The sequence below is a fragment of the Dryobates pubescens genome, chromosome 3, assembly GCF_014839835.1.
Source record: "Dryobates pubescens isolate bDryPub1 chromosome 3, bDryPub1.pri, whole genome shotgun sequence".
NCBI lineage: Eukaryota > Metazoa > Chordata > Aves > Piciformes > Picidae > Dryobates > Dryobates pubescens.
The window spans coordinates 32,395,043-32,420,066 of NC_071614.1; the positions used below are offsets into that span (position 1 = coordinate 32,395,043).

At 41.8% G+C, this 25,024-nt stretch overlaps 1 protein-coding gene across 2 annotated transcripts in view; it reads right to left on the reverse strand.

Moving 5' to 3' along the window:
- The window catches only part of CD2AP (CD2 associated protein), an 84,667-nt gene that overhangs the window by 48,337 nt on the left and 11,306 nt on the right, over positions 1 to 25,024 (reverse strand). Inside the window, exon 2 of one of the 2 annotated variants that reach the window (XM_054179916.1) lies at positions 17,555 to 17,715. The exons of the other annotated variant lie outside the window; for it this stretch is intronic. Within the exon in view, the coding sequence (XP_054035891.1) occupies positions 17,555 to 17,715 (161 nt within the window). The remainder of the gene's footprint in view (positions 1 to 17,554; positions 17,716 to 25,024) is intronic. 2 annotated transcript variants of the gene reach the window in all.

Here is a 25,024-nt window from a genome sequence, read left to right on the forward strand (position 1 = left end):
TGATTCCCTGAGCATCCATCAGGGTTTCATTAGGGGGACAGATCCCCTCCCCGCTCCCTCTCATGTGTGCAGATTAAGTTGTCTAATCCTTTTCTGCACCCATGATCCTGTCTTTCTCCACTGCTTCCTTAGGGACAGATAACAGATACTTGCTTTCTGCTAGGTGAAGAAGCTCGTTACTAGTACCAGTGTGCACTCCCCATCATTGCATTTAGTTTACCACTATCTCCACAGCTATGTAACACTTGATTATATCACCTCTTGATTTTATCCTCTCAACTGAAGAGTCTCAGTCACTATTCTCAAAAAAGAGCTGCTCCACCCCTTTAACCATCTATTTGGACACCTGTCTCCATCTTGGTCTCAAGAGATCTGATGACACCTGGCACCTTTCCAGTGTTTTGGGTTGTCACTGCATTCAGAGCTGAGGAGTTTGGAGAACTGAAAGCAACAGACCAGATATTCATAAGCTGATGCTCGACTCTCAACTGGCAGTTCCATGTAGGCATGACAGGGATTTTTCTTGTACACATTGCATGGTGTTTACCTGCCTCCAAGCTCATCCACCACCCTCTTTGCTTGCTCAGCTCCTTGCCATCAGTATGGCATTGATCTACTCACAAAATGGAAGTGTGCTGTTAATTAAATGCCCTCTCCAGATGACTGGAGAACAAAGCCAGTTCTACAACCAGCTCCTGGGGCATCCCATCACCAACTCTCCTAATCTATAGTGATGAACTCTGCTTCTTATTCATTAAATGCCTTCCACACTGTAACAGAACTTTTCTTTAGTCTCACAGTACCTTCATTCCTTCAATAACTTGGAGAAATTTATCAAAGACTTTCTGAAAACCAGCTGTGATATATCTGTTGAATCTCATGTGCCTGTGTGCCCAGCAAGACCCTCAAAGGCACATCAGCTTTCTCACCACTGCAGCATTATGTTTTGAGGAAAACAGACACATAAGTATTTTGCAGTTTTTTGTGATCACTTCAGAACAATTCTTGCACCCATCATCAATAGCTGCTCTTAGCAACTTCACTAGTTAATGCGGCTGTAGCAGCAAGAGAATATTTAATGGTTTTTGGAAACAACAGCAATGCATATACATAATAATGTTGTGTGAACTCAAACATGAGTTTTAATACAATCCCATGCATTGAGGCTAAGCCAAAAATATGAGGAATATATTCATCAAGACCTACTTGGTGCTTTAAGGAAGATTAGAATCCAAGTTACTACCTGTAGCTGTGCAGCTGGAAAACTCAGCTAGTCTGGAAATCTACTGATGCTTTCAAACACACTATGCACCTGAAGTCAAACAGTCCAAACTCCACAACTACCTGATAGGAGGTTGGAACAATGTGGGTGTTGGTCTCTTCTCCCTAGTAATAAGTGACAGGACAAGAGGCAATGGCCTCAAGTTGCACCAGGAGAGGTTTAGTGTCAGAAAAAACTTCTTCACTGAAAAGATTATCAAATACTGGAATGGGCTCCCCAGGGAGGTAGTTAAATGCCTACCCCATGAGTTTTAAAATTGTTTTTAAAAGACTCAGAGGTGTGGTGCTAAGGGACATGTTTTAGCACCAGACTTGGTAGAGTTAAATAATGGTCAGACTTCATGATCTTTAAAGGTATTTCCCAAGCAAAGCAATTCTATGATTGTAAGGCTTGTCAGTGTTTCCATTAGCAACACAGGTTTTTATACATTTATGACTTGGCAGCAGAAGGTCAATACAGACTGTCCCTTAGAAGACAACACACTCAACTTGGAAGTTACCACCCACCCTTTTACATGGTCTAGTTGAGGAAGTCCCTGCTGACTGCAGGGACAGTTCTTTGGAGGTCCCTTCTGGCCTGGACCATTGTATGATAAACAAAAACACATACAAATATAACTCAATAGTTTAAAAAAAAAAAATAAGTCATTTAGGTACAGCAACATGCGAAAAAAGAATTATTCTTCTTTATACAGATAAAAACCTAGCACATCTAAATCCTTCTATAGCCTCATGATGCCTATTAAAATAAATAAGCAGGTGGTCCTGACCTACTTTTTAAGCAAGCGAGCAATCAGCCTTCTCACCATCAGCTGCTTGCCCATGCATTGCTCCACCAGGGAGACAGCAGGACCCTCCCCACTTCCCTCGCCAGAAGCAATGAGCTCTAAAATTAGTGGGGCACTAGAGACAGAGAAAGCAGGTCAGATCGTCTGAAACGACATGAGGAATGGAGGGCTATAAATATGTAGTTCATTCCTGAATTATGAGCTAGAAGTTCATTATCCAGCAAACCTAAATCCTTAACTAGACTCTCCAAGTACAAATATTAAGTCTTTAGCTGCCCATCTCCTTCTACATGTCATTATACAAAGAACACTCATATTTAAGATGATTATGTTCTTTTCACAGTGAATTACAAAACATCAGCCTGTACAAAAGCAATGTGCATTTCTGTTATTGGCCAAGTGCATTTTAAAGCAAGATCTCTAGCTGCAGAAAATTATCTCAATCTCTTTAAAAAGAAGCTGACATGAAGGATACACGCAAATGTCTGAGCCTGCACATGCAATTACCTAATTTCTTTTATTCCCCTTTTCTAGTCTCTTTCCTTCCCCATCAGAACAGCAATAAAGAACCCATGGACTGGCAAATCAAGTTTATAATTCGTATTTACTAGGCAGAAAACAACAAAGTAAGAATTGAGCCTGTCATGTATCTAAGGGGAGAGGGAGGAATGGGAAGCTTGTGATAAACCTACAGTCAACAGTTTTGTTTATACAAGTTTAACTCTTCCCCTCACATCACTGAGAAATAACACATAAATATGTGTGTGACTCTATAAATACATACAAAACCCCATACAGCTGCATACAGATCAGATTGTTAGCCACACTCTGTTTAAGTGCAATAAAACACAAAAATCTTCACAGAGGACCCAGTGCCTCCCATAGTTCAGGTTACAGTAACAGACAAGCTGGCAGAAGGCATCTTTAACAGCTCCAGTCTCTAAAACTGAAGACCACAGAATGGTTTGGGTTGGAAAGCAAGTTAAAGATGTTCTAGTTCAAATCCCCCTGCCACTTCCTCCCAGGCCATGTTGCTCAGAGCCCCACCCAACTTAACTTTGAACATTTCCAGGGCTGCAGCCTCCACAATTTCTCCGGGTAACCTGTTCCAGTGCCTCGCCACCCTTGTAGGAAAGAATCTAATCTAATCTCAATCTAGCTTCTTCCAGTCTGAAGCTATTACCCTTTGTCCTATAACTACATGCCTTTGTAAAGAACAGTAATTCCTCTCCAGCTAATCCTGCTTTTTCTAAGAGTTTCATGCAAAGCTATCCATTTACATCTAAAGTTTTCACATGCTTTAAATATTGAGAGTACAGAAATCAAGGATACAGATAATCAAGTAGATAAACTTCTTCATCAAGCAATACCAGAAGGCATCTGTTAACTCTACGTGCACAGCAGAGTTTCATAAATGGTTAGAGAAATACTTTTGGAAATCTGAATTACTAATATTTGTGCCTGCCATAGGTTCAAATCACAATATCTATCTTTTTCCCCCAAGAATAAAATGTAATTAGCTACACAAGAAGCAACTCAAGCCAGGGTCACACTTCTGCAGTTTGGAAACAGAAACACAGCATTTTTGTCTATTAAATCACACCCCACACACACACCATTCAGCATGAAGTCTGTAAAATATGTAAAAATTTAAGTAATTTGTTAATCTAATGCTAAATGAGACCACTGTCTCCTTGGTAGGAAGAAAGGCATTATCAATTGGCCAAGGTTTCTCTTCTTTCTCACAATACATGGCTCATGGAATAAGCAAGATTGCTGGGAAGCACAGACAAATTACTGAGTCACTTCAGCTTAAGAGACCAAAGCTTGAGCCACTGAATAAATGTAATGTTTCAAAGTGAAGATCAGGCAAACAACTGGACTTTCCTAAATAAGACAAATTCATCTCTAGAGACATAGAAGCAGGCTTGGGATTTCAGATTTTGATAAAAATCATAAATATATAGTTAAAAAATAATTTTTATTGTGGAGAACTGGATGCCAATAAAGCTTGTGCCATGCAAGTGTCAAAACAGATTCTCATCTGAGGGCTTGTTAGTATTTGCAAAATATAAGAGAACTAAAAACATGTAATGTCATAACAGACATTAAGAAGCTTATGTGGATGTTGACTCTTTCCATCTGCTTTCAACAATTAAAGCACAGATGCAGAATAGCACAGTCTGAACACATCTTAAAATGTTAATTGCATTTCTTCTCCATTCTATTTGCTTATACATATGAAAATTTGATTAATTTATTGTACTTGTTTTATAGACTAACAGCTAATGTCCTGTCAACCAGCAGCCACAAAATAGTGGTTTAGAGCAAAGAAACCAAGACTCATAGGTGGCAGGGGATAAAATGCAGATACAATTCCCGCAGCACACGGTGTTTTACCAAGCTTCCTCTACAAGGGAAGGCAGGAAGACACATTCCTTTCTGCCAGTTAAGTACCTCAATTGCTGGTCCAGACAAATGTGTCATCGATTAACCACTACAGGTCTGCTTTAATATTTAACTCTGCATAGTCCTTGTTCCTTCTCGACATCATCCCAGCTTCCTACTTCTTGCATCCATTGTCATACTCTTCTTCCCTGCATCCACATCCCTCTCCTAGGACACCCATCTCTTTCCATTCCCCGTGAAACCTCCAGCACTTCACTTGTGACCACCTCTGCACAAAACTTAAAGCAAGTTAGAACACTGCCACATCTCCGTCCCATCACTGCTCTTGCCAAGGACACAAAAACCTTAGAGCCTTAGTGGAGATTAAAAGATGTTTAAAGATTAAAAATTCATGAAAGATTTGCTCATTAACTAATATTTCTAACTGAAAACGTGCTCCTGTTTTGTGCACAGCTAGGCAACAGGGCAACTGCCCATTATCATCAGTTTCTACCAGTTTGGAAGCTTTATTCCACCAAGCCCAAAGCTAATGAACTCACACACAAACACCCAAATAGTATTTTTAGGAAGTGAAAATCTTGGTAAGCATAGAAAAATATTCACCACATCCAACTCTGTGAGATTGCTCATGATATTAGATAGAACCCAGTATGTAAAGAAGGAAAATATACATTAAAAAAAATAAATTTAATACTGAAAACATTGCAGTGTAAGAGAGCAAATTTCTCCCTTCCAAAACTATGACCTATTCCGAAAAACCACAACTTCACAAATGGTAGAAACATTGTGAGACAACAGGCCAGAAAAACTAGCCTCACACAAGCTGTGAAGTTTCAAGTTCACAAGTAGATTACTTCATTCAACCTCAGGGGGGAAAAAAATAAAGACTGGATTTAATATTAACTGTGTTAGGTGGACACACACATTGATGTACTAGACACACGGCAGAGTACTAAAAGCACAGCACTGGAATGCATGCCAGAGCCTCCCAGGATACAACAAACATTACACACTGCAGCACCTGGGTAACTGACCCTTTTGGTACTACTAGATATACTAACTCCAGAGTACATATTCATGGCTGCATTTTAGATTTCTGTATACAGCAGAAGTCTAAACTTATGAGTAAGTTTTTGGTGCATGTTCAGTCAATTCTGGCTGGTGATGCTTTGTGGAGTTTACTTAGTGATGGTTGCAAACACCATTGGAATTCTACACCCTGTTTGCAAACATCCAGCCAAATAATGGTTACCTTTCACCACTGCTCGAAGAGGAAGTTAGGAAATTATGCACAAATCAAGTGTGAAAATTAAAGAAGAAAGGGCAAAAGAGAAGATAATTTCATCTGGTTAAAGAAGCAACTACCCATATATATCTGCTGCCCCTTCAGAACTAGCTCATGCAGCAAACCTTTACAGCCAACCTGAGCAGTGCTATGAGTAGCCAAGAGTATCCAATTACAAGCTGATTCACCATTTAGGAAACCAAGAGGCCTATGTACAACCAAGAAACTTGGATAATTGAAGTCAGAGAGAATAATTACTATATTAGACAAGATTCACAGAAGCCATTAATTACAGAGTCATAGAATGATTTGGGCTGGAAGGGACCTTAAATATCTTGTTCCAAACATCCTGCCATGAGCAGGGACACCTCCTACTAGAACAGGTTGCTCGAAGTCCCATCTAGCCTGGCTTTGAACACTTCCAGGGTTGAAGCCTTCACAACTTCTCTGGGAAATCTGTTTCAGTCTTACCACTCTCATGGTGAAGAATTCATTCATCTTTTACCCCTCTGTCCTTCAGAACAGTATAGAATCATAAACATTGGAAAAGACCTTAGCGATCATCAAGTCCAACCTATCATCCAATACCTCATGACTAACTAAACCACAGCTTCAAGTGCCACGTCCAATCCTTTTTTGAACGCCTCCAGGGATGGTGACTCTCTGGGCAACCCCTTCCAATGGCCAGTTACTCTTTCTGTGAAGAACTTCCTCCTTACCTCAAGCCTAAACTTCCCTTGGTGCAGCTTGAGACTGTGTCCTCTTGTTCTGTCACAGGTTGCCTGGGAGAAGAGACCAGCCCCCACCTAGCTACAATCTCCTTTCAGGTAGTTGTAGAAAGCAATAAGGTCTCCTCTGAGCCTCCTCTTCTCCAGGCTAAACAACCCCAGCTCCCTCAGCCTCTCTCCTCACAGGGCTTGTGCTCAAGACCTCTCACCAGCTTTGTTGCCCTTCTCTGGACACATTCCAGCAACTCAGTATCCTTCCTAAATTGAGGGGCCCAGAACTGGACACAGTACTCAAGGTGTGGCCTAACCAGGGCTGAGTACAGGGGCACAATGACTTCCCTGCTCCTGCTGGCCACACTATTCTGATACAGGCCAGGATGCCATTTGCCTTCTTGGCCACCTGGGCACACTGCTGGCTCATGTTCATCCAGTTGTCAACCAGTACCCCCAGGTCCCTTTCTGCCTGGCTGCTCTCCAGCCACTCTGACCCCAGCCTGTAGCACTGCATGGGGCTGTTGTGACTGAAGTGCAGCACCCGTCACTTGGGCAAGGCAACAAATGAGTTAATCCATGAGTAAAGCCAGGTCTTTCTAATCAACATACTTATGCTGCCAGGGAACATGAAACAATTCCCAGATCCCAAACCAACAGGTAAGGCAATAAAATGCTAGTATGGACTTAGTGGCAATAACAAAAGACAAGCTGGCATGCAGGTGCCCACCAGGGACTGTGCTGGTATTGCTGAGTAAGTAGCAGCAGCATTATGGTGTAAACTCTCAGACCATCTGTAAATGGAAACCAGTCTCAGGACCTTTCTTCTCTCCTCTTCATTCCACTAACAGTCAGTTTATAGAGGGAACCTAGAACTGGGACCTGATAGGTATAAATCCAAGCAGTCAATCCAGTATCTTGACTGCATGAGTCACAGGAAAAAGAATACTTCATGACGAACTTCAAATCCCAGTGAAAACTTACTTGACACTATGCCTATGTGCCCTTGGCTCTATCTGCCACCAGTGTTTTCAGATGGTTCATTTTATTTAGTATTATTTTAGAAACAGTGGCTTCCCCATCATAAGTAAGGTTCACCCAAGCCATTTATCTTAACATTTCAGTTGAAAGACACCCATTTCCTTGTTTATTCAGGCCAAAATAGCTCACCTAAAAAGCACAGGAATCACTGTCACTATTCTCTCAAATCCCAGACACATAGGAGGGGATTAGCAGGATCCCTTTAGGCAAACACTCTCCAATGGCACTATTTTCTCCCAAAGTAAGAATAAAGATCAGCAGGAACAATGGATGGCACCATCACATTGGCAATAGGTCTTAAAGCACCCTCCTGAATGCTCAGCTTCACTACTTGCCGGAGACAAGAGCCACCTTACATCCAAATTCTCAAATCTCATCACTGAAACTAAAGTGCCTCAATATGGCTTTCAATCTTGCATTTTATCTTCGTTTCTGAAAAACAAAAACTCACAGTAGGGGTTGGAAGGGATCTTGAAAGATCATCTAGTCCAATGCCCCTGCCAGAGCAGGACCACCTAAAACAGGTCACACAGGAACACATCCAGGTGGATTTTGAATGTCTCCAGTGAAGGAGACTCTACAACCTCTCTGGACAGCCTGCTCCAGGGCTCTGTCACCCTCACAGTGAAAAAAATTTTCCTTATGTTTATGTGGCAATTGCCAGCTTTGGAGCAAGCATTTCTTTCTTAATGTCTGCCTCTCCCTGGAAAGTTAAAGAAACCTCTACAACCCACACAACCCACTGCAATGACAGTTTCCTCACAACAACAAAAAAGCAAGAGAGAAAGCTGTGTAAAGTGAAATATCATTTGCCTGATGTGCCGTAATTTATTAACCCTATCTCATTTTCTCCAAGCGTTACTTAGATGGAAATAATTTGGACAGAACACCTAACAGAGAAAAAGAATCTGTAACTAGATAAATGTTTTATTCCATTCTAAAAAGGCACCCCAATTACTTCAAGCTAGATGCATATGGCTTACCCTATATACATTGTTTAAAACCTCGGTTATGTTTTAAATTAATGCTACTACACTATCTAATCGTGCCAAGGTTAGAATTAAGGATGACCTAGAAGAGTGTGACAGTGCCTTGCCCATAATCCCTCCTGACTTCATGATTCCTGTTTTAAAGTTCTGGGCGAGGTCAATTTTCTGTTTTTGAAAAGGAATTACGGAAGACCTTCACTTGAAAGAGTTTTCAGCCAAAACTTCTCTCACTCGTTGACAGCACTCTTGGTGCTTAACAGCATCCCACCACCAAGAATACGGCAAGGAGGCAGCAGAAACAGCTTTTACGGGGCAGGTCAGAAGTGCTAATACTCTAGAGTTTTGGTTGGGGGAGGGGGAGCTTTTACAGGAAGGAAAGGAGCTTGAGTTTTGTTTACACAGAAAAATACACAGACCAGGAAGCTGAACATGAAGATAACCTCTGAAAACAAATTATCCTTTTTCAGAAGTTTCTCAGGCAAGCACCATGCCTGTCTGCAGTTCCTAAGAGCCTCTATACACTACATAATGGTAGACAAGCTAAACTAAACCCAAGCGATTTTATTACACAGACAAGGCCAAGATTTTACATCCTATGTTACACAAAATCTTTGAAATTATATTGCAATCACAACTGCTGCCATTTGCATTTATTACCCTGGATCACAAAGCCCTTACACAGCACTTGATGTTAAGAACATATGGAAAACAAAGCAAACTTACCCCTTCCAAGGACATATCTGCTCAAACACACCCAGCGCTGCTGGGCTTTTTCATTTAGGGGGAGGAAGAAAAATGTCACAGTGAGCAAAGTTCACTTGTTAACCTGAGAAGGAGTCAGGCTGGGCGTTAAGCTAAGCAGGAGCAGCTGCACACACCTGCACAGGCTAAAACTTTTCCCTGAGCCAGCATGATCGTGGATGTGTCCTCCGCTGACCGGGTGGCTGAAGCGCTGCATATCCTACAAATGCTTGCAGAAACGTCCAGCTTGTTCACCAGCATGGCCCTCAAGCCTACTGACATTTTTTTCTACCTTAACCAATGAAAGCTACTAATTAATTTATCCACTGCTCCTCCCTCATTCAACTTGATCGACAGCTGGCTGAACACATGCCAGCAGTGTGCTCAGGTGGCCAGGAAGGTCAACAGCATCCTGGCCTGCACAAGGAACAGTGTGACAGGGAAGTGACTGTTCCCCTGTAGTCAGCATCAGTGAGATCACACCTGTAGTACTGGTATATTCAGTTTTGGGGCCTCCACTATAAGACAGACATTGGGGTGCTGGAGCAGATCCAGAGAAGGCAACAAAGCTGGTGAAGGGTCTGGAGAACAGCTCTTGTAAAGAGCAGCTGGGGAACCAGAGTTGTTTCATCTGGAGAAAAGGATGCTTTGGGGAGACCTTCCTGCTCTCTGCTCTCTGCAGCTACCTGAAAGGAGGTTGGAGCCAGGTGGGGGTTGATCTCCTCCCCAATAACAAGTGATAGGGCAAGGGGAAATGGCTTCAAGTTCCACCAGGGAAGATTTAGGTTGGATGTTAGAAGTGACTCCTTCACTGGAAGGACTATCAAATACTGGAACAGGCTCCCCCAGGGAGGTGGTTGAATCATCATCCCCTATTACTCTGAATATGGCAAGTTATAAAAGATAGCAATAAACAATATAAAACAAGGAACCTAATTTATCAAAAACCTTCTTAGCTATGCACAGACAAAACCTTCAGAAGTGAGCAGAAGGGTGAACACCGAATCATCACTTCCAGCTTATCAACACAGTGTTTGTGAGAAAGTGAACAGAGCTGCTCAAACAAAACCAACAAACCACCAAAATAAACACCCAGGGAAAAAACAAACAAAATTTAAAAAGAAAAACAAGCCCACCACAACAAAACAAAACAAAACTCCCCACACCACAGCAAAACTCAAAACCATGAAGTCTTCCACATATCTTATAAAATCCCCTCACATATTCTATCTAACAGCATTACTGCACTGCTCTAACCCACGCTGGAGATGAATGTCTGCACACACCTTTTGCACTGCAATGTATTTTAGAGAGGAAAAGCCACTCTCAAAGAAAACAATGAAAGTTTGCTAGGCTTCCACTACTAACTCCCTGCAGGAATTTATGAACTTGTTTATTTTAAAATGCCCATGCAGGAAGAGGAAGAAAAATGGCCATAACAATGTCAGGAACAAGAACTCCAATTCAAATATTTCTACTCCATTAAAAGGATATGCATACACAGTTTGAACAGGACTTTCAAATCAGGTTTTGTCAGTAGGATTGGATGTTCATGCACACCAAAATTCAACCCTGCAATACAGGCAGAATATCTTTTAAAAGGCCTAGCACTGAAAAGTGAATTCAAGGAAACGAGTTTCACAAGTGGGCAGTGTAATTGCTTGCACATGTTGTTGTTGTGTTTTTCTAACCTAGTTGTTTTCAACTATACAAGATGTTCACCTCAAGATGTTCCACCACCCCTGAGCTCTGTTTTCAGGACTCCTTTGGACATCCCACCCCCTGACTTCCTTCCCAACTTTTACACTACCTCAGCACTGGAGACTGAAACTCAGCACTGAGAACTGCACCTTTTGGGACAGTCAGTCTCAAACTGCTGGTTAATTCATCAAGTGAAGAGCCCACAGAATGCCAAGATCCCAGCTGGCACCAAGAAGCTGGCACCACCAAGACCCAATCCTTCTTCAGGATCTCACTGTCAATGGGGAAAATGCTTGGGTAGAAGCCAAACAATCCAAACCAAAAACTTGTCAGCAGATATAAGGAATCAAATATCAGCATCACATAAGCATCCACAGGAAGCTTCTGTATATTCCACTTTACGTGAGCATTTCAGTAGCACAGAGCTCAGCTCACCTACTTGTCTGTACAGCAAATTATGCCCATTTGAAAACACAAGATCAGCTGCATTTCTGAAGCAAAGACCCACATGAATAAAAGCCAACTACCACTATGTAAAACTATTTTGCAGTATTTAGAAAGCTCGAGGGAAAAAAGGAAGACATAATCAAAACATTATTTCCTGCATGACTTCAACAACTCCAAATGAAGTTGATAGCACTTGGTCATACCTCAAACAGAAAAGATGCATTTGTCAAAGCATGCAAAAGTCAAAGTATGAGGAGTGGTGTAAAATGTCAGTAAATCCTTTGTATTAGGAGGCTGATCTGATTTGTGATGATCAGTGATGATGCAGTTCAAACCTGGGTGTCAAGGGCTCAGTTGGTCACCAAACAAGTAACAGACATTCTCTACCAGCCCCTTTCCCTTCCCCAAGGTACAAGAAAGGAACTAAGGGAAAGAGACTTGTGAACTTGAAAGCTAAACCAACAAAAATTATAACAGTAAAATGAAATAGATACAAATATATACAAAACCACTACCAAACCCAAGCCCCCTGGTGGCAATTAGTCACCATATTCACTGATGCTAGGGCAGGAAACCCAGACTGGACTCGGAAGCAGACAGGCATCATATTCAGGAGCTAGATTCAGAAACTCATTGATCAAGAACAAAAGCAGAATGAACAGAGTCCTCCTCAGACACCAGCCACAGCAGGAAAACAAAAATTAAAAAAAAAAAAAGCATAAACCATTAAGAATTTGACCCTCATGGTCCCTCAGCTTTATACCAGCTATGACATATATAGGTGTGGTGTGCTGAAGCTTCCCCCCCAGCATTAACTTTGCCAGATCAACTCAGTTAGAAGCAAATGAAGTTGTATTTACAAGCAAAAACTACATTCTACAGTGGAATGCAATGAGTATGTACAAAATATGCAGTATTTACAGTATTATGCAGATACTTACAATTAGTAAGCAACACAAAAATCTGTTCCACTGCCCCCCACCCCCCTTCTGTCCCAAGTGAAAAGGGAGCAGAGAGAAAAGCAGTGGGTTAGACTTAGCCAAGGCCAGCCAGATTCTCTCTCCCAAGTGAAGCAAAACCAGCCAAGATTAGAAGAGAAAAAGGGGAAGAACTGTTACGATACAGCTCGTCTTATTCCAGATATTTACCCAATGAATTTGTTTAGAATAATCTTTTGTTTTCCTTTTTACACCCAATAGTGAGCTTTTTATATTTTTCTACTTTTCTGCTCAAAATCTGTAACTAAATTTCAAAGGCATAGCCTAAAACCACCACAATGGAACTGGTCAGTTTAGGGTCACCTGAATTGTCTGTGTCTCTCTACAGGTGTGGCCTTTTACTCTGCATCCCCAACACAATACGCATGATTTAGCAGTGACGTTGGTCTGCACACCAATCCTTGGTACTAACCGAAGCCACTGAGTGTTATTACTGCTAGAAGCAGACAGCCTGCAAAAACATGCTGCTAGCTTCAGAAAGTGCAGTTACTTAAAAGAGACTGAGCGGAAAAGTAAAATCACGGAATGGAGCCAGCTTTGCTTTAATGCAGACCAGGAGACTGGGGCATGCACCACATCCAGGTGGCATGCAGCCATAATCCTCTTGCTGACATCTTGCTTGTCCTTCCAACAGGCAAGAAGCAGCCACGCTTCCTGGCAGCCAAGGACAGTTTGCTGCTGCTGCCACCAAGGCAACAAGCTCTGTTCCTCCCTTTGGGACAGGACAACGTAGAGACAAACCAACAAAATGAGCAAACCCCAAACTACCTGGAGCTAGCAGGCCTCCCCCCTCAGTTCTCCTGCTTCTTTTAAAATATATAATTTATCTTCTCTAGAAATATCTAACTTCTGAAAAAGAAAGCATCTATCTTCACTGTTTTCACTGTCATGTTTTTAACATTGTAGACATGAGGAGACAAAGCAAATCCATTAGATAACATGTGCAGAGTTTCAAATGCTAATCCTCTCTCAAAGCAGAACAGATTATAATCTGCCATTCAAATACTGCATCAAGACCTTATATCCTGCCCTCAGTTCAATTCTTAACAAAACAGTAAATATATCACCAAAATAGCCCAACATTTCTCCCACATAATGAATTCAGGCCAGATCTCCACTGAATGGATGAAATTGCTTGCACTTGTAATAGAAGAAAAGAACTTTTTAAGAAGGAATAAATATTTAAGTACAATTCCAAATCTACAGCCAAACTTGTCAAATCTGGTGCAACCCTTGCTCCCGTCCACATGGATTTGCTCCCTTCTGGCCTAAGAGATCTACCCTAGGCACCTGAGGTCCCCTAGTGCTTTGAGCCTAATGTCCTCCCAGCTATTTCCTCTCCACTGCACAATTCAGGCCTCCAGCCTTTCCCTTTCACGTGGGTCATGAGAAGTTCACAGTACTTGTCCCTCTTCAACATCCTTCCTGTCCTTACCCCTCCCAATCAATTTGCTACACTTCTCAACCACTTTGCAGTAGCTGTAAGAGGGTTCCTGCTTAAAGCACCAAGATATCCCTGACCATAAAAAGCTCAGTGGATACCAAAGCTGCTTGCAAATAGTGTACCTTAGGGCTCAGCACTGGGGCCAGTTCTTTTTAGTATCTCTGTCAATAACCTGGACAAGGGGATTAAATGCAACCTCCTTAAATTTGCAGATGACACTATGTTGGGCAGGAGTGTTGATTTGCTTAAGGGTAGGAAAAGTCTACAGAGGAACCTGGACAGGCCAGATCAACAGGCCAAGGCCATTTGTACAAGACTCAAGGAGAAGTGCCAGGTCCTGCACTTCGGTCACAACAACCTCAAGGAACACTACAAGCTTGGGGAAGAGAGGCTGGAAAGCTGCCCAGTAGAGAAAGATCTGGAAATGTTGACCGACACCCAGCTCAGTATGAGCCAGCAGTATGCCCAAGGTCACCAAGAAGGCCAACAGTATCCTGGCCTCTATCAGCAATGTGTGACAAGCAAAACAAGGGAAGTGATTGCCCTCCAGTACTCAGCACTGGTGAGACCACAACTGGAGTACTGTGCTCAGTTTTGGGGCCCTTGCTACAAGACAGACATTGAGGTGCTGGACTGGGTCTGGAGAAGGACAACAAAGCTGTTGAAGGCTCTGGAGAACAGCTCTTGTGAGAAGCAGCTAAGAGAACTGGGGTTACTTAGTCTGGAGAAAAGGAAGCTGAGGAGACACCTTGCTCTCCACAACTACCTGAAATGAGGTTGTGTCAAAGTGGGTGTTGGGTCTGTCCTCAAGTTGCACCAGGGGAGGTTTAGATTGAAGACTAAAAGAAACTTCTTCATTGAAAGCATTTTCAAAAACTGGCATAGGCTCCCTAGGGAAGTGGTTGAATCATCACCCCTGGAGATCTTTAAAACACAGATGTGGCACTAAGATAACATGATTTAGCACCAGACTTAGTAGAGTTAGGTAATGGTTGGACTTGATCTTTTCCAACTGAAACACTTCTATAATTCTAAGTCACCATGACCTGTTGGTGGTACACAGGCGAGGCAGCAAATCATTCAATCCATTTCTTAAGGGATCTTCCTTGTTCTCAAGGCCAAAGTACAACCCTGCTTCAGCTTGTTTCCAGCTCCCTCCTGCAGTTCACCCACACCTTCCAGGTTTTTACATTACACCAGACCAAGCAGGAGCATTTTAGTTGCTGAGAGACGGCATTTGCAGCAGTCCAGTCATAGAAGCTTTTTGTGGATCCTGTACTGTCAATCTGCTGTTGCAGCAGTAAATGAGAAGGGTTGGGGGGGGGGGGGGGGGGCAGGCAAGGGAAAGGAAAAAAAAAAGAGAGAGAAATAACCCACTTTTCTGCAACAGCTTTCCCAGAAATAGTCTCTCAAGCTATCACTACATGAAAGTTAACTTTTAAGAAGAAACTATAATCAAATTTGCCACAGTCACTTACACTTTCCCATTGTCACATCACTGCCTTTTAGGCTATGCATACATCTTAAAGGTTCCAAAGATCAGCCTCACAACTGCACTCAATTCCAGCACCGACAAGGCAAGTTATCAAGAAACCAAAGAGATAATTTCTTCCTACACAACTTCCTTTCCACTCCTTCAAATTCCCACACCTTCTAGAAAACTGTCTGTCCCCTGTAATTTAGGATGCCCAGCTGTGCCATGCACATACTGAACAGCTGTCTAGTCAAAAATAAGTGAAACTGAAATGCATGAAGATTTTTCAGGATGGAAACATGATAAAATGAAGTTTATAAAATCCACAGGTGCAGGAAGCAAGAGAACATTCAGCAAGTTTAGTATTTAACATGGAAACAAGCAGCAACCCTTTGCTGTTCAATAGAAACACAGTCTTGATGACACAAGAACCAAGGAGTCATGTCTGATTCTTTCTTCCTATATGGCACTTGAGCGTTACTTAAGTGCATCATCAACACAGTACTCAAAACCACTTAAGATAAAATTACTATTTATACAGAACTAAAAACCCAAAATGAATTTTCAACCAAGCTAGAAACAACTTTAAAATATTAGACAAGTGAAAGGCATTTATACAAACTTTTCCTTAGTAAATGACCCTTTCTGAGGGCAGTGGGATTATTCCCACCAGATTTAAAAGGTGGGAGATTCCTCCACAGCAAATAAAAAAGAACCATTTTGGATTATTTGAGTGAAATGACCAGAAAAACCAACAAATCATTCTATAATTCTAGAGAATTCTGTTTTGCAAAGAAATCATTTCACTTCAAAAGAGACAGGAATAGATGTGTTTCTGATTCTGCAAAAGTTACACTAAGGAATCCTTGAAAGCCACTAAAAATCTGAGAAAGTATAAAGAAGCAAAGCTTAACATATCTATAAGACTTGCATAGTTTAAATGAAAAAATATCTGCAGCTCAGCAAGCTCTGAAATTCAGAATTTACAAGTAGAACACCACATCTAGCTGCTTTGCAGACTTCTTCACTGTAAGCAACCAATAAATAGATGTACTCTCAACATTACATTTAGAAAATCTACAGTAAAAAAAAAAAGGATAGGTGAAACAAGAACTTCAATTACAATTAAGACACAAACACAGAACAAATAAAAAGGTTAAATGAAGGGTTTGAGAAGGGGTATCTTACAACAGAACATTAGTATAACCAGTCAGTTGCACAGCATTGATCAAGACTGAGATCCCAGGGCAGAGATCATATGCAGAAAGATGACACGCCAGTGCTACAGGCAGAGTGGAGCACTTTGCTGAAATTGGAAGGGTGCAAGATATTCACTGCTGACAAATGGAGAGCCAAGTCAGGAAACCAATTAAGTCAAAAGCCAACTTGATTAGCTGGAGACATTCCCTGCCCTGTTCCTTTGCACAGTCAAGAAAAGCAGCACCAGCAGTAGGGAGCCCAGGACAGAATTCCTCCTTCAAACAGAGCAGCTAAATCCAAGCCAAAGCATGAACACAACCTGTGCCTAAGGATAGCTGAGCAGTGACCCCATTTTCACAGGACCACAAAATGGTTTGCTTTGGAAGAGATCTTAAAGATCATCTAGGTCCAACCTCCCTGCCACAGGCAGGGATATGTCCTACTAGGCGGGGTTGCCCAAGGCCCCAGTACACCTGGCTATGAGCATTTCCATGGTTGCAGCCTCCACATCTTCTCTGGGCAACCTGTTCCAGTGCCTCACCACCCTCATGGGGAAGAGTTTCTTCTAGTTTGAAGCAATTAACTCTCTGTCACTGTATGTCTTTGTCCAAAATTCCTCTCCAGCTATCCTGAAGGCTCCCTTCAAATACTGCAAGGCTGCTCAAAGGTATCCCTGAAGCCTTTGCTTCTCTAGGCTGACCAATCCCAACTCATTCTGCCTGTCTTCGTTGGAGAGATGGTCCAGCCTTCTGATCACCGTCATAGTCCTCCTCTGGATCCCAACTCACGACTCGATGCCTAGTGCAGGGGCAGGTCTGAGGGTTTTCTGTGTTGGTTTGTTTTGGTTTTATTCAGTTCACACTGAATCAGGTAACTCTGGCTAGAGAATTGTAGCAGCAGTAGGAAGGAGACAAAACACATCGTGCAAGGGTACAGACCAACAGAAATGCTAACATGAGTAAGAGCAGAATTCAAACAAAAAAAGGCCTTCAAAAGTGTACTAAAAAACAGCCAGTTGGGAAAACTCACCAACTCACCTTCACGAAATTGTCAGGGAACATGCCCCTCTTGCCATTTAGCTCCCCTTCTAACCATCCTTCTTCTTCAAGTTTTTTCACATTCCTGATGACTTCCCCAACTCGGATCGTTAACTCATCATCATGCACTGCATCATAGTCATACTCCACAATATAGTCCACTGAAGAGAGTTAAAAAAAGGAGAAAAAAACAAACAAACAAAAAAAAACAATACAGTGAATGCAACTTGGACATGGAACTGCAACTTAAAAGCCATGCATATCCAAAACCAGCTAACAACAAAGCTAAGAACAAGCACTTTCCTTTGCAGCTATACTCATCTGTGACCTGTCATGCTCTCAATCATTCTGGAGAGGCAAAAAGCACTGGACAGTCACTTATCAGAATAAAGCAAAGTTAGAAATATGACACTGGTGATGTTTTGGTGGGTAGGCTTTGTGCACGTGGTGGAACAAATTGTTGGCAGTGGTTTGTTTTTCCCCTCCCTGCCAGGTCCCAGCCCAAGATTTACCAATGATGAATCACTGCCCACAGGGCAAGCTTTTGTTACTCAATGCACATTTGGGGCCAAGGAGAGCGAAAGGTTCAAACTATGCATGTATGGTATTTTAATTCTCATCCTCACATTTGCTACTGTAGCTGCACAAAATTGATTGCTGCACACACAGTATTTTTGCAGGTTTGATTATAGAAATATGGCCAGAAAGTGTCCCACTGACAGTGACATTATCGTAGAACTTAAATTGCACAGATATGTGAAAAGCACCTTCCTTCAGATTCATCTGGGTTTGTATGAAGAAGAATAAGAAAGCAAGCTTTAATTTCATTTTACTCAGAAGCACAGCAAGGTATTTAAATATTTATCCATCTGTTACACAAGATCCTCACTACAAGAAAGATATTAAGGTGATGGTGTGAATGCAGAGAAGGGCAACAAAACTAATGTAGGGTCTGGAAAGCAACTCTTGTGAGGAGAGGCTGAGGGACCTGGAATTGTTTAGTCTGGAGAAAAGAAGGCTCGGGGAGACCTTGCTCTCTACAACTACCTGAAGGAGGTTGGAGCCAGGTGGATGTTGGTCTCTTTTCCCCAGCAACAAGCAACAGGACAAGAGCAAATTGCCTCTAGTTGCACCAGATAAGGTTTAGATTAGAAATTAGAAGAAACTTCTTGAAAGGGTTCTTAAACACTGGAATAGGCTTCCCAGGCAGGTGGTTGAATCCCCATCTCTGGAGCTGTTTAAAAGACACAGAGATATGGTGCCACAGGACGTGGTTTAGCACCAGACCTGATAAGAGTTTGATAATGGCCTGGACTTGATGATCTTATAAGAACTTTTCCAGCTGAACTAATTCTATGGTTCTAATCTTCAATAAGCATGAAGTCCATGGGATGAGACTAGAACTAGAGTGATATTAATATGCAATATGAAGTCAGGTCCCTAACACCAGCAGTTCTCCCTGCAGATACACTTATCTCACCTCTCACCACTTGCTGGTTTGCACATAGCCAAAATCTGCCATGAAGCCACAACCTAATATAATACATCAGCAAATGAGGCCACTGGATTCCTATCAGTTTTGATGGTAAGGATGTGGTTCCAAGCCATTAAGAAACTGAACAAGGAAGGAGTATATTGACTAACAGAGACCATGCAGTCTAGACATACTTTGCAGTTCACCACAGCCTCCAGTAAGTCAGTTTTAAGTCATACTATACAGAACTGCATTTAACTCAGCTGAGCCACGCAGAGCTGTTACATTCATGCCCAGCATGGAGGACTTGCTAAACAGTTGCATCATGAGGAATACTGAAAGCATTAAGCATCACAGGTGAGATGTTTTATCTTCACAGTAACTCAAAAAGAGGTTGGGTACCTCCTGTACGCCCTTGGAAATGGCAGTGACACATAGCAGAGCCATTTCTCCTTGTGCCTACTCCCAAGTGAGCCATACCAGTCATGCCAGCTCTAATCCTGATAAACAGTTTTGGACCAAACCAGTTATACTGCTTCCTGCTCCTGAAGCTTTGATCCCTTCGGTGTGGCAGGAGATGTGACCACAAAACAGTGGAGTTCAGGATCTCTATGGAAACAAGGGGGGTGTGCAGCAAGCTCTTCACCCAGGACTTCAAAAGAACAGACTTTGGCTTCTTCAGAGATTTGCTCCAGCAAGTACCATGGGATAAAATCCTGGAGAGTAGAAGGGCCCAAGAAAGCTGGTTAATATTCAAGGATTGTGTTCTCCAAGCCCAGGACTCATGTGTTCCAACACAGAAGAAGGCAGCCAAAACCCAAATGGATGAAAAAGGTGCTCCTGGACACTCTCAGACACAAGAGAGAGGCTCACAGAGGGTGGAAGCAAGGACAAGTACCCTGGAGCGAAGCTGTCTGAGTAGCCAGAGACTTTCTGGCTTTAGCCAGAGAGCTAAAGCCCAGATAAAATTAATTCTGCCCAGGGACATCAGAGAAAACAAGAAAAGCTTCTTTGGGTATGACAGTGATGAAAGAAAGACTAGGGAAGAGGTTGGCCCTCTTAGGAAAGAAAAAGGGGACCTTGTCACCCAGGGAAAGGAAAAGCCTGAGGTACTCAACTTTTTTGCCTCAGTCTTCACTGGCAAGAGGTCTAACCACATGGCCCATGTTACAGAGGGTAAAAACAGGAACTAGGGAAAGGAAATAACATCTACTGTAAGAGATGCTCTGCAGTCTAAGATAATGCTGACTTGATATTGAAATACTGCCTTAAGGTCTTGTTTTAAGCAAAGCACCTTGAGCCATCAGGATCCTTCAATTATCTCACAATAAAACAAAAAAACACCATTGGAATCGAAATATTTTGATGCATTCCATATATATTTTATTTTTAAGAGTATAAAATTAACATGATGAGAGGGGCAAGACACTGGATCAGGTTGCTCAGTTGTTGTTGCCCCTTTTCTGGACATGTTTAAGGCCAGGTTGCATAGGGCTTTGATCAACCTGAGCTAGTGAAAGATGTGTCTGCTTATGGCAGGGGCATTGGACTGAACAATCCTTAAAATCCTTTCCAACCTAAACCATTCCATGATTCAGACACACACAAAAAATCATCTTTCAATGAGATTTTTTTTTTGTAGGCATTAGATATACCATAAAGATAAAAGAACGTATCAGTAACTGGCTTTAGCCTGTTTTCTTTCAGAGACATCCTGTGACTTTCACAGACTTCTTGTGATCCACAAGATCTGTCGGATCCCTCATTAAAATTTCTCACACTTTTTATTTTACATCAACAGCTGACAGATAATTCTGCAAAACTTGGCAAAACTGAAACTAACTTCAGCCACCGAACATTTATCTCAAAAGTACTTTCTCACTGCTATACTGCTGACATCCCAATCTGGATCTCTCAGACAGTACAATCTCCAGCAAGCTCCACCACTGTCCAAGTCAGTGATAAGGTGTGATTTGAGCAAAATTTTGCTTTACACTTTTTTTCCTTTCTTTCTTTCCACCCTGCAGTGTCTGCTGTTTCCCCTTGCTCCTTTTGCAAGTTTCTCCATGCTGCATCACCCTATTCCAGCACAAACATTTTCCACTTAGAGCAACAACCTTCCTACATCAAGAGCTTGCCTAAAAATAAAAGGAAACTAAAAACAAAAATAGCAGTCGACCCATGAGACAGTCTAAGGCCAGGAGCCTTGGTTTTGTCAGCACAGAGCGGCTCTATCTGGAAGCTGCCCTGGATCTGCCTGGCATTTCTAGATCGGACAAGTCAATGGTGCATTCTCCAAGAAATGACTCACTGCACATTTTTAATAAAAAGATGCCTAATTTCACAGCCCAGTAAGAATGGCTGAACTGATCAGGAAAATGAACAAATGAAAACAGTGTACACTGTTCCTCCCGAGCTATTTTAAATGAGGAGAAGCTCAATGCATTCACACAGCAACCATCTCAAATACCACCTTCTCAAGCTGGCTGCAGAACAATTAGCAAAACACTTTGAAACGGAAATTAAGCAGTATAGCAGAAATCCTGCCCAGCAGCCTGCCCTGAAGTATTAAAGATGCAAGCAGTGCATGCCTCATTTTCCTGCTCCAGGTTCCTGTAATTTTCTAGACAAACTTCTGACTGACACATTTAAAAACATAGAAGTTTGACATATTTCATTTCCCTAAAGTAAATAATTACCACACAAGAATTCTACAACTGTATCCTGTAGATAAGTCATCACTAAGAGCCATCTGGGGAAAAAAACAAAAGAGGTTTAGGGATACCTTGCTCACTGCAAGTATGCCAATTCTGCTCTAGAAGAAGCACCTGATGATGTCTTTTCTGGTATTATCGTTTGTCTTGAACTTGCCTGCAAACTTAATAATGTTAGCAATGTTAATATTATGGCTTTGATTTACCCCCTCACTTCCATGAACAGGAATTGCCAGACTCTTGCCTTTATAGCAACAGAAGGCAAGAAATAACAAGTATTAGACTAAAATTTCTACTAACTACAGGTATTTGATACTATCTTGTAAGGACAGAATGTCTAAGTGTTTTATGTGAAGCAAAGAGTGATAGTTTGTGCTGCTTGCTATTTCCTTCTGCCTGAGTAAAGCCCACTGAAAAGAAAACAGCCTGGAAATGAGAGGTGACATCTGCCTGAAGGTGGCAAATGCCTTCACAAGCAAAAGGTGAAAAACTGCTATTAATTTAACATTCAGAAAACAGAAATCTTAGATGGCACAGCAGACTCTACTTTAAAAAAAGCACACCTCATTTTCTTAATTCATGACTCAGACACTGTTCCACATAGAGATTTATGGCTCTTCCTCTGTTCCTCCCCTTAAGTTAATTTTGTAACATCTATTTGGTAAACCGTTCAAGGTGAGTCACAAAGTAACAAAGTTACAACAGCTGCTAAAACGAAATCACATCAGAAAGCTCTGAAGAACAGAAAGATCATACCTCATTCAAATTCAGTTGAAACCCAAGACACAAAACAAATAAGCAGTAAAACTACCAAAGGGTCAACACCATATTTATAGCTTTGTTTCTTAAAACCTGCACCAGATAACTAGCTCACAAAGTCCATTTGAATCTGAAGACTCTCTAGCTCATCTGAGCTACAGTTCTTTCCACATTCGTCCCCTTTCCTCTCCTAACAAAACAAAATAAAATCTGTATTTGAATTTTATTAAAGTTTCCTTCCTTCAATATGAGGATCCCATGTTACTACAAAAGCTTCAACTCCTCCTGCAGACTTTTTTTCAGGAGTCTCCTAGCCAAAAAGGACAACATGATCATAGTTCCGGATGACAAATTCAGCCAATAACATCTGAAGGCCTTTTGGGTTTAAACCAGAAGAAAACTTCTTTCACACTCTACAGAAAAAAAAAGAGAAAGCTTCAATAGGCAGCCTACAATCTGGCATGTATTTAAATCAGAATGGCAATTAGTATTCCTGCAACCATGGCAAGAACATGGCTTTGAAATAAATGTATAGAAATTAAAAAGCATCCTTCTGAGTATGTACAAAGTGTTCCCCTCATCTTTAAAAACAGGCTTGATGCAGTAGTCTGAATGGTCCCAGATCAGGATCTCATTAAAAAAAAAAAAAACACAAAATGTGCTTAGCATTAAAACAGAGACAAGCATTCTTATCTGACCTCAGGTTGTCAAGATGCTCCATACCATTTATGACATTAATGAAGTTAATTTACTTTATAGTGCAGACATTTTTAGATAACACAAAACTGAACAGCATAGAGAGAAACCCTTATGCAATGGATTTTTACAAAAGCCAGTCAAAACCTCAAATGCTCAAGGGCACCCTACAATCTCAATCAGATCACAGAAGCATAGAATCATATAATTGTTTCAGTTGGAAAAGATCAAGTCCAACCACCACCTAACCGTACCAAGCGCAGTGCTAAAACATGTCCCTTAGCACCATATCTAAACATCGCCAGGGATGGGGACTCAATCACCACCACCCTGCCCCCAGCCCCCTGGAAAGCCTATTCCAGAGCTTGAGAAACATTTTAGTGAAGAAGTTTCTTCTAATATTCAATCTAAACCTCCCCTGGTGCAACATGAGGCCATTTCCTCTCATCACTCTTCCACAAGCCTGTAGCATTGCATGGGTTTGCTGTGACCCAAGAGCAAGCCCTGGCACTTGACCTTGTTGAATTTTCTTACAATCAGCCTCATCCCATTGATCCAGCCTGCCCAGGTGCCACTGTAGATCCTTTCTACCCTCCAGCAGATCAACATTCCATCACAGAATAGTGTTGAATTTAAAAGGATTTAAAGTATATCATACTAAAACCATCATTTAAACCTGCATGGTTTGCAACATTTCCAACCACAGAAAAACAAGGTTTGAAAAGATCTGTGGAGATCTGTTAAGCCAAACTGGTCACCAGAATGCTAACTTCAAGGTCACTCAAGTCATTGTCCAGCTACATTTTAAAAGTCTTCAAAGGCTGGGGATAAAATACCGAACTAACACAACACGCACACACACCCCACAGACCTTTTTTAGTACTCAATTCTCAGTAATTTCCCTCCATTACATTCAACAGGAATTGCCATTGCTCTAACTTGCACCTACTGATTTATGTATTTGCACTGTGCCTCCAAGAAGAGTATGGCTTTCTCTTCTCCAGGCTAGACCAACTTCTTGCCCACTGTATGCACTAACCACACTCCACTCTGGTTTGTTGGTGTCCTCCTTGCATTTCAGAGAAAACAGAAGCAAAACTGCACACAACATTATAGAGATCACCTTGTGAATGCCAGGTAGTGAGGAACAACCACTCCCCATGACCTGCTAGCTACTATCCTGCTTGTGCCACCTGTCAGCCAGTGAGGTATTTCTGTCCTAGATGCAAGGTTATGCATTTGACTTTTTGGAATTACAAGTTCCTGATGGACCACTGCCCCAGTACTGCTGCAGGACATCAACCATCCCATCCTCATTCACTGTTGGGATTTATTTAGGTGCCTGTAGATAATTTGGAGAACTTGAAGAAACCAGGCTCACATGAGCATCCTGTCAGCCTGTCCTCCTGCTTTGCTTCCAAAACTTCTCCTGTACACTCATTTGGCTGAAACATGCCAGAAGAGTAGCATCTCAAAAATATGAGCTGGCTGGTTTGTTTGTGTTGGGTTTTTGGGGGTTTTTTGGTGGTTTGGAGGTTTTGCTTGTTTTGGATTGAGTTTAGTTAGTTGTTTTTTTTTCCCCAGACTCAGCACTGAAATCACAGTTATCCCTGAAGAAAAGACTTCAGGAGTGCCCCATCACTCTCTCTCTTTTGACCTGAAGATTGGCTCATCACCAAATATGCATCTTGGAAGCAGTTACAGCATGTGCTGTTTCTTGCAGAGTTAATTGATAGTAACACAACCATCGGTATCTGAAGAATTTCAGGAGGGAGCAGAGACACTAGAGGGGGGTATGAAAAGCTGTCTGGGGCAAGGGATGCCAGC